The sequence below is a fragment of the Drosophila ananassae genome, chromosome 2L (assembly GCF_017639315.1).
Source record: "Drosophila ananassae strain 14024-0371.13 chromosome 2L, ASM1763931v2, whole genome shotgun sequence".
Lineage (NCBI taxonomy): Eukaryota > Metazoa > Arthropoda > Insecta > Diptera > Drosophilidae > Drosophila > Drosophila ananassae.
This window is the reverse complement of record NC_057927.1, coordinates 1,717,080-1,727,988: the sequence shown is the minus strand read 5'-3', so window position 1 is coordinate 1,727,988 and position 10,909 is coordinate 1,717,080. Positions and strand designations below refer to the sequence as shown.

Here is a 10,909-nt window from a genome sequence, read left to right as displayed (position 1 = left end):
GGGCTCAAAGCGAGTCGTTTGTAATCAAAATAAAAGCAACTTAAATTAAACTCTTTGAAATTATATTCTCTGGAATTAGTTGTTTTAGCTTTTATAAATGCTTTGTGTTTCTGTTTTGGATTTACAAAAGCCTTTTAACAAAACACAGAATGTAATTGCAAATTAAAAAGAACACAAGTATGATTCAAAAATGTTTAAAAGAGAAATTGGGAAATTTTTTTTCTTAGACCATTTTCTTTAAGGCTATTAAACCTGTTGGGGTGCAGTAAAATAAATTGAAAATAATATTAATTGCTTTCAAAGGCCTACATTTTATCGAATAATGAGCTCTTGAATAGACGAAAAATGGGCCAATGGACCGAATTAACCCTTAAACCTATAGGAAAATATGGACGTAGGAGCAGAAAATAAGCCAAGGCCTGCCTACTTTATTTGATATGAATGGAGTGTCCTTTCCGGACCTTCTCCTTGCCTTTCCCATTAATCTCAATTTCGATGGCAAACATTCAATCAACCCAACGGCGGGGGACTTTTGTAATTAAAGAGACATTAAGTGCTCGTTAAAACTAAAGTGGCGCTTAAAGGACCCAGCAAGAGGACATCTGCCACAATTGCCATGGCGCCTTCCTCCTCTTTGGTTACCGTGTGCGGAACTTAATGGTCTATGCAAATCGAGAACTATTTACATTATTGTTTGAAATTACAGCGTAAAAAATGCGTAAATGGAGCATGGAAAGACTTTTGTGCATGGCGAATGTTTACTAGAGTTGAGAGAGTGTCTAAAGGAGACGCTGTTATCAGAAAATTAAAAATGTGAATAAATTCAACTGTAATTCATAATGAATATTAAGCAATCAATGTGTATCAATGAAGCATTTAAGTGAAAACAAACATTTTACTCAGGAATTTCTGTATGTTCACTCATCCAATTCTATTTTATCTAAAAGCTTGTCTAATTCCCATTTAACTATTGGTGCTGTCCGTTCTATTTATATTATTTAGGAATTTTTTCCAAGAGTCTGTTTGTGAATGCCAAAAAACAAATAAGACAAATTATTTCAATCACAAAACAATTTTGCTTTTCTATGAAACATAGAAATTTCATAGACCAAAAATCGACAAATATCCAATTGAAGATATTTTGAAGTTGAACCAAAGTCGAGGCATTTAAGAGACTATTTTCACAAATCACTTGACCATCGCTGGCATTGGTTGTATGCAGATTATGGCTGTTAGTGCTGTCCTGATTCAACTACTCGTGTCTGCCAGATCCTTGTTGTTGGCGTTGTCGTGGGAAAGTGCATAAAATTTATTCTGCCTTGTCGCTGGCAGTAAAATTGTTGGTAAAGAAGTGCCATAAAAAGCCTTTAATGGCGCGACTGTCTGTAATTAAAATCCCACACGCGCCGCCGCCTCCAGTCTTCTTCAGAATAGGCATGCATGGCGTATACGTGATGTGAGTGAACTTTAAGCCAACTGCCCTTCCCGTTCATGCGACTTTAAAATGCAGTTCAAGTGTTTTAATTAAATCGTTTCTGTGATTGTATCGGTTCGTTCGTCCTGCTCCATATCTTCCATTTTCGACCACTTTATGTTAGTCTGTCTAACATTTACATTGGAGCTCGGAACATTGTCTGTGGCCGGAATATGACACTTGATTTATGGCCATTTGTTTTTCGCTTACCAAACAGGCTCATAAATACACAAAAATGCCACGCCAAAAAATAACAAAAATCCTCTAACAAATGGCAAATGCCGGTCGCTTTAATGGAGCAAAAGTTGACCCCAGTTGCATTTGATAGTTTTTCCATGATGCAACTTTTCCTTATGGAAGTGCAAAGAATATTGTGTACAAGGACTTAATCGATAGCTTTAAAACTCAAAAACGTGAAAAAAGTGTAAAATCAGAGGGCAATCCTCAAAAAATTTTACAAAGAGGATCATTTTTAAGAGGTTTCGCTCAAGAATCGGATCGAACTTGGCCAAGACATGGCAATCGCTGGGGGCCATATTGTCTTTCCATTTTCACAACGTTTGAAGGGGATCTCCGGAAAAATTTACATAAAATCTAAAGAATATTTTGTCCCTAGATTTTGATGCAGAAGGATGAAGAATCAATCTACAAATCGTTTAAGGTATTTCGTTCAAGAATCGGATTGAAATTGGCCAAGATATGGCAATCGCTGGTGGCCATATTGTCTTTCCATGCATTTTATACAACGTTTGAAGTGGATCTCCCAGGAAAATTGACATAAAATTTGAAAAATATTTCGTTTTCAGATTTTGATGCAGAATAATGGGGAATCGATCTACAAATCGTTTAAGGTATTCCGCTCAAAAATCGTATTGAAATGAGCCATGATATGGAAATCGCTGGGACCTCTTGTTCTTCGTGCATTTCACAATAGTTTTAATGGAAATTATTTTAAGATATGTAACGTATATTTATAGAGCGTACTAAAGGTACAACGGTATACAATTTTAATTTAACATAGTTCAGTGCAATTATTGTGAAACTTTTCGTGTGCACACGCTGCGGATACTTAATTTTCCTCAGGGTAAATAGTGGCAAAACCATTTGGGTTTTGTTTGAATTTGCCGATTTTGGAGCGTAAGCGTAAGCAATATCCGTTAACGCGTTTTCATTGCAATCCTGTGAATGGCTAGCACCTATAGTTTGTTTATGCCATGCGCCAGGCATTTGTCTTAGCCCGGCCCGATAAGCTGCGTTTATTGGCAAAGTTTCGATGGGTCCGAACGGGGTGCTGTTCGAACGCTTATTTGAATTTATATCCCAGCAAATTGTGCGGCTGTTCCTGCTGCGCTGGGTGAATTTTAATTAGAAATGAGCAACGACAGGGTCTGCGTGAATGCCATCTAAACTTTTAATATTGCACAAGAAAAAATTTGTATCTTTAAAAAACTTGGATTTTCTGGTTAGTCTCTCTGAGTATATAACTTTTATTATTTAAATAAAAAACACCGTGTTTTTAAGCAAGTGCATAAATAAAGTGCATCATAAATCGTAGATCCCTAGCTTTCGACTGCCCACAATATGACATCTTTTGGTCACGCCTGTCCCAGCCGTCTGACAATTGCGGTGGGCGCTTCATTCACACCAGATTCATTAACATTTACAATCGCTTCATTTTTAAATGAACTGACAAATCTGTGTGGCTTCCCCGACCTCTTGCCAGGCAATAAATAAATCTGCGCACACACACAAAATTTCGTCGCGGGCACATAAATCTTTTTTTACAGAGAAATCTTTCATGCGTATTTATATGCAAATTAAGATGTTTACAATATTCCCGATGGCTATACTTTGATCTGGGCCAAAAATGAGACGCGATACTTTCTGCCAAGACATTGGCCACAATGTCGGCACACAATGAATCATAATTTTATTGACGAATGAGGTATTTGACTCTAGCAGCGCCAGCCGCGTCTCTGTCGCTTCAATTCCTTGGAAAAAAATCGGAAACCTGATTATAAATAGAAATGCATACAACAACAGAAGTCAATTATGTTTTTGTCCGTTTTGGATTATTTTATGACATTTTCTCAAGTGGGGAATTTGAAATCCTCTAGTGTTTTTAGATGCTTTATATTTTTTTAAAAATGATCCAATCAGATAATCCATCATAAAATATTTTGACCGTGTTGATAGCATTCCTCCTAAGGCAAATAAACGCTTCCAGGATTGACTTGACTTAACAACTTGTTTTCCGTGTCGGCATAAATCAAATGCCACTTTGTTGTTCTGCCAACACACCACCCATTCCGTTTATAGTCCCGACTGAGGGGGAAATTCAATCAAAATATTATTGTATATCGTACAAATGGAAACCGTCGACGTAGTCGTCACTCTTTCTCGACACTGGGTGCAATGTAAGGGAGCACAATGAGAAGCACCACCCAACCAGCAACCATACACCGCCCAGCACCCTCGCGAATCCGCCTACCGCGCACTCAACACCCACAGTGTCTTGTCCAACGCCCCTTGAATGCGCCATATAAATGAGCAGTAAGTGACGAGTGTGTACTGCGAACTGAGCTGTTTTTCATGGCTTGTTTACAATTAATTAGGATTGTTATGTCGCCATTCGATTCAATAATATCTTTGTGCTATTCCTTATTTTTTAATAACCCGTCATAAATTTGCGGCCTTGTTTTGGTAGCGCCAAGCATTAAAACGGATTCCGCCTGCATTTATGGCCTACGTCACGGGCATAAGTTAAGGATTGATTTTCCATTCAAGCTTTTCCTTTCAATTAACAATTTTCTTTCCATTTAAAACTTTGCCAATTAGTCTATATTATTGCAGTGAAGTGTAAATGTTACTCTCCCAACTGACTGCATTTGTTGCATATTTTATTTGCATACTAATTAGGAAATTAATTTCAATCAAATTTAGACTTCTTAAAACCAGTTATTATTTTGCAAGCCATTAATAGCGGATAGAACCAGAATGGTGAAGTGGTTTTTTCGGTCATTTTTAAGCAACTTTTTGACTGGAATTCAGCACTCGTTTATTTATTTTTGTAATCTTCAAACTAAAAATACGCTTCCAAGAATGGATGAGAGAAATAGTGCTTAAGCTTATATTTTATGGGTTATGTATCATAATTATGGGCACTGTCATCAAGTTTTACGTTGCTCAAATTAAAACTTTGTGACTTTCCGACGGCATTGATGGTCACACGCCTTTAAAAAATGTTCCTGAATATAAATTTGTTTATGAATAATTGATAACCAGTGCCATTTGATGGGTCGTGTTCTGTGGTGAGATATATTAACTTTACTAAAGAGTTTCGTGTTCAACTTGGAACGACTAACTGCATACATTTAATCAATTTCGAGATTTTTATCAAAAACTAGTTTTGAATAATTTTTTTAATTTTTTCTCGTTTTTAATTCAATATTTTTTATTTTTGTCTGGACCTTGTTATAAGAAAGGAGAACCGAAAAAAACAATGAAAAGAACAAGCTAATTCATTTTATTACTACAATTATTTCCGAAAATACCAGCTTTTATTATTTATCGAAAATTTTCTGAAGAAAAATACTTAATTAATAATTTATTTTATTTACAGATACAAATTGTTTACTTATAAATGAACTTCTGTGATGGGAAATCGCCTGGGAAAAAGCGATTGAATTGCAGTTTACCAGCCATTGCTTCTTCCTTGAAGTCTGTTTTTATTAAACTCGCTTTCCCAAGTATAATTTGTTACATCTTCACAAGACTACGTGCAAAACGCCTAAAACAACGCCATTTTCACGCCCACAATGATAAGAAACAAGATACAATAGCGGAGTCTGGGAGAAGGTGTAAGGATTTGTATTGTGCAAATACAGTCAAAGTCAAACATCTGAAGTTGCAGCAGCCGGCTTGACTTCAGCAGAAGTCCCAAATGGAAGCTTCAATCCGTACGTGCCAAGTGGATCGAACCTCGCAGGCGGCTGGTGTGAAAATGGGCGGATGGGAATGATTTCAAGGATTGTAAGGATAGGTAGGTAGTTGAGTTGGTTGTGGATGGCTGACAATGAAGTGCCAAACGCACTGTCCGACATGTTTGGCATGCCGGATATGTTGGATTAGAGTGGGTCTGTTATGGTTTTTTTTTAATTGTTATCCAAAAACGTCAAAAAAAAACGTTGACTAATGGGTTTTCAGAATACATCATAGTTTAATAAACAAGTTAAAATAAATAACAAAAAAAAACAGTAGTTAAAACGAAAGTTAAAATGTTTAAGGTGCGTATAAGTATACGTAATTACGTATACGTAGTGTAGGCAAATTACAACCACTGCTCATGTTGGCCAGACTTCTTTTTCACTTTTTAATTTCTATCTTTCTTAAAAAAAATTAAAATTATAAATATGAAAACACTAAAATTGCCTATGATTAGAGAAATATACATAACCTTTACGTTATTTTGGTCAAGAAGCATAAAATAATATATTAAAGTTCACTCTAGAGCTGGATTTTTTGCAGTATTTTCACTTGTTTCAACTTATTTAAGATATAGCTGGTAGCACACTCTCCTAATTGCGATGTATGTGCCTGGCATGGCTGGCACTTAATTAATAAAGTGTTATGCAAAGCAATCAGTGCGGGTTAAGTGGTTGAGACTCCGGCAAAAATTTGCAGCCTATAAATCCCATTCAATTTTCCCATCGATTCGCAAGGGCGGGCCTAAACCGTTGGCCGCGAAAAGTGTGCTACTATATTTTACGGCTTAATTGTTCCAGCACGCCCACCTCGAAAGTGTGCGAGTGGGCGAGGCTACAGTCGATTTAGTGAAAACGGCGCACATCGTCCATTTGAATTGCAAACATGGCTCATACATATAAATGAAATTGAGAGTTTATTGCACACTCACTCGGATCGAGTTGGCTTTATTTTGCTGGCGTCGCCTTTCCACAGAATTGCTTATTTATTTCATATTTATGCGTTATGACGGTCCCAGTGTGCCATGCCGGCGTGTGCGTATACGTGATATGAACAAAGACGTATTAGTGAATTTAAAATAAGAGCAGAAAGCCTTTTTAGCCGGGCCAGTAAATTGAATGCTTCAATTGCTTTTAGTCTACGCTATCCATCGAGACAAGTGATAGTAAATTCGCACAAAATGGTACACACTCAAATTTATTGTGTGGTTTGCCCAGTAAGGGTTATCTATGTGGGTCTGGGCTGCTCATTGTTGTTCTTGTGTGCGTAAAAATGATGAAGTTCATCGAAACTTTTTGACAGCCTCTGACTTTTATGTCGCATAAATGATGGCCGCCCATTGATGGGTAAAGGTCCCGACCCAGACGCAAAAGTCGTTTCGGTCGCCGCCTATAAAAAGTGGAGCATTTGGGCGTGCGTTTCGGATTAGCATCTTGTATCAGGCATTAAGGAGTTAACAATATTGTGTAAATAGCATAAGTGGAATGCGGATAAGTTTGTCTTTCTATTTATATTGCAGGAAACATGTCTTCAATAGCTTATTTATACATTATTATTTTAGCCTGCCAATTTCTGAAAAGCTGTTAAAATTTAAAGCCTGAAAAACGAACTACTTAAATGATAAGCTTTCCAAACCACAAAACTCATGCTAACATTTTCAAGTTTAGCCAATTATTTGTTGCCAAAGGGTAAATCCTCTAGCATAAGCTACCATAAACTGTTTGCCAAAAACGTATTATCCAACTTAAGGGATAGAAGAAATTATGAATTAGGTTTAAACTTCTGCTCAACTGGGTGCATCCAAAAATGAACTTAAATTCCAAAGCATTAGGACGAATTGTGCAAACTTTTTGTGGTGGCATTTTGTCATGGGTGCCACATCTTGCCAACATATGCTGCAGTTTATGAATTAAGAGCCATTAATTTCTGGTTTCTCTGCTCACTTAACTAATTGCGTTTGCCAAAATGAAACTAAATGTGCCGAGACCCTCTTCTATGGCATGCTAATTAGTCATCGCAACATTCATACACTGCCATGCACACCCATTCGTAGTGTTAGTTTTAAGCGAAAATTGGACAAGTACGGAGCTTTGCGAATGCCGTCTAGACTTTAAGCCAAATTGCGAGCTTGTGTGCCAGATAGACATCTTAATTGCTCGGGATTATGATGAATTCGGATTCTGTCTAAAGATAAGCTTTTCAAGAATCATTAGAGAGTCGGCCATTGAGCCCGTCATTTGATAATACGCTATTTGAACCCCTTTTAAACCATTTTTTAGTAAAGCCACACGATGTTTTTGCTAACCTTTTCCTCTTGTCTAGATAACTAATACAGCATAATGATATAGTAATTATGAATTTGTTTCGAAGTCCAGCTGTGTTGACAAAGTGCAACACAGCTTTGTAAACTAATGTGTTAAATGAAGAATAGTTTAATATTTTTTTGATATTTTAACTTATTGCCTTACTTAAATTAAGTTGATTTCTTAAAAAGTTTATTGTCCGCGTATTAAGTATTATTAAAATAATATTTATTTTAATATTAATATAAAATAATATGTTCTTTAATACTTAATCGAGGAAAATGACAGATTTAATTGTTTTCATTTATAAAACACCGCCCAAGGCTTTGTAGATTCGGGGGCAGTTCTTTTCCGTGATCTTTCGGTATGCGTTTTTTGAGGTAGCCGTCAGAATCCAGTTCTTGGACATATGATTCCACACATGTGCAACATACGAATGCTCCATGGCAACCATTGTTTTTTCCAGTTTATCAGAGTCAAAGAAGTCCTGCCATTTTGACCAATGAACAGCATAAAATGCACTAGGACTAAATACCCTAATTCCAGAACAGCGCGAATATCTTAGGTAGATCCTTGGAATTTCATGAGTTTTGCACAATTTCTGGGACACGCGGGTTACCACACCCGGCCCGTTGTTACCCCAAAGGCTTCCATTGAAATTGTCCCTTAAGTCATATAAAAATAGTTTGGCAATCTTACGACCGGTAGAAGTGGCGGCTATTTTTATTACGGCTGAGTTTATGGAACCTGAGTCCTCTGCCCCGACGCAGTTTGGTGGCAAGCGATCCAGTGTTTGAAGCACAACTACATCCATATCGAGGTATACGCCGCCGAAGCGGTAGAGGGTCAGAAAACGTAAGAAATCCGAAAGATGAGAAAATAAATATCTTGGGTCGATATTCATAGAATAAGTAGAAGTCTTTGAAAATAATATTTATACTCACTTCGAGGTAAACAAATCGCCCTTTTTGAGCCACGATTCAAGCGGCGTTCCGGCAGCGTAGCTCCAGATATCAAGACTTCGGAAATGCACATTAACGTAGCTAGAGATGATTTCTATCAGTGGATGTGCATCGCCAGGTATCCTCGCCGTTGAGCCAACAAACAAAACAAACACCTCGGAATTGCGATTATGCAAAGCTGCCGATTCGATGGCGCATGCCTGGCGGGGACTTAGCTCTAGGGACCTGGACTTATGGTTCGCGGAAGGCTGGAACAAGGTTTCGATAAAAAATATGCTCCGGCCGGGAGCTGGCATCTGATTCGAAAGCAAAATATCCTCGAGCTGGCGTGTCTCTGATAGCTCCTTCGCCTCCTTCAAATCACGAAAATATTCATGGACGAAAAACAACAAAATTGTTACAAAAATAAATAAAATTTTACGCCGACCAAGACGGTTATTCATGATTAGAGAACGAGCTGCAAAGATGACTTCTAGGTAAGTGAATGCCATGTGTTTCGTTTTCTAGTTCTCGTTATTTTCATTGCAATAATATTGTTTAGAAAACTAAACAATTACAGAACTAAATTAAACAAATTTATTTGAACACAACTTTATTTGACAACAAAGTGTGCCAGAAATAAGCTTTCAGACTTCTTTTAAAGCTTAGATATAAATTAAAATTTAAGTAATATTAAAATGAATACAAAATTCAGAAACAAATCGTTGCTTTAATTTATTTTAATTTATAAAATTAATATAATAATAATTACAATAATCAAGAGTGTATTTTTTACTTAATTTTTTTTATCTGCGTTTTTATAGTCGGTACTCGTAGAGTATGTCCAATCTATTCAGATCTCAGAGACTATATGAGATAGAGCTATCAGATTTATGACATAGTCTTCGATAGCACCCACGCCGATTAAGTTGATGTCAAAAATTTGAAACGACCTTCCCGCCCCAAAAAAAATATATAGAAATCTCTAGAATCTATAGAATCTATAGAATTTAAAATTCTATAGTTTATTATATATATTATTTATTATATTTATTATATATAGTTTATTAATTTACCAGAAAGGTAAATTAAAGTTTGGGTGGATAAGATGAGTACCGGGTATCATATTGTCGGGAAACTCGACTACAGTTGTCCTCTCTTATTAATTTGAATTTAATTCTAGATAAGTTTCCAGGAGGGCATTTCATATTAAAGTTAGTCACGAAGTCCCAAACTTTATAAATGTTGGAAACTGACAAGTCTGTTCTAATAATCGTATCCTTGTAATCACACAAGTGCGATGAAAATACCTTCGAGAATAGCAAATTGTTTAGTATCCTTACGTTAGCTTTCTGAGCACAGAGTCCTGTAAGGTAAAAGTCCTCTAGAAAATTTATTTTTGTTTTCCAAGCGGCACTATATAGCCTTTTCACCACATCTATAGACATAAGATAACCTCCGCCAAACACATGCGGAATCAATGTGTTGTTGGGGTACATGTAATAAGGCATGTAGAACTTAGAGTTTAAATTTCCGTTTGGAACATCTTTGGTAGTTAAAAGTCCCATCAATACTCCAAGGGTCGCGTTCAGTCGTTGTTGATTCTCGTAAGCCGGCACAGTGCCACCAAGCAGTATATGTAGTAAATTTGGAACATTGACGAATGCGTCATCGTCTGTTTTGAAAACGTATGCGGTTTCAGAGCACATATTGGTAATGTGTTTTACTGCCATCATTGTTTTCAAAGTAAGGTTATGGTATGTGTCTATAAAATCCTCCTGGATGATGTCGTTATGCTGAGCAGCCTCTTTAATTAGTTTCCTATTATTCTTGAGATCTTTACGCCTATTAAACTTACTACGTCCAACTATAAACACAACTTTCACAAAAGCCTTTAGGCTATCATTTTCTACACTTAGGTAGCCAGCATAATGCTCTACGCGTTGTCTTGAATATGGCAAAAATAATTCTTTCAAATGACCATGCATCTTGGAAAATTCAGGATAATTGAAAATGGTTGAGTTGGCCCAGGTCCTACGTATAGCTTGATGCGACGAAAATTAGAAGAAATAACTTTTCTTCGCAAAACCTTTGGGGCATAATTAAAGCGGTGTTACCCGACGATGATATAAATTTTGTTAATTGAAGCGAGTCAGCAGGCCAATGAGGATGTGGTGCTTGGGAAACAAAAAAAAAAATAATTTATC

General features: G+C 36.7%; 1 protein-coding gene across 1 annotated transcript; it reads right to left on the bottom strand.

Annotated features, from left to right (window-relative positions):
- Positions 1-7,758: 7,758 nt before the first annotated feature.
- On the bottom strand, positions 7,759-9,203 carry LOC6502653 (lactosylceramide 4-alpha-galactosyltransferase). Its single transcript, XM_001953050.4, has 2 exons — positions 8,706-9,203; positions 7,759-8,648 (listed from the first exon to the last, which is right to left on the bottom strand). Exons 1-2 carry the CDS (start codon positions 9,164-9,166, stop codon positions 8,066-8,068), a joined length of 1,044 nt encoding a protein of 347 aa, XP_001953085.1. The 5' UTR covers positions 9,167-9,203; the 3' UTR covers positions 7,759-8,065.
- Positions 9,204-10,909: the final 1,706 nt, after the last annotated feature.

Coding starts and splice junctions, on each gene's coding strand:
- LOC6502653 (XM_001953050.4), bottom strand. CDS start 9,166: ATGAATAACCGTCTTGGTCGGCGTAAAATTTTATTTATTTTTGTAACA. Junction 8,649..8,705: donor GGCGATTTGTTTACCTCGAA/GTGAGTATAAAT, acceptor TATCGACCCAAG/ATATTTATTTTCTCATCTTT.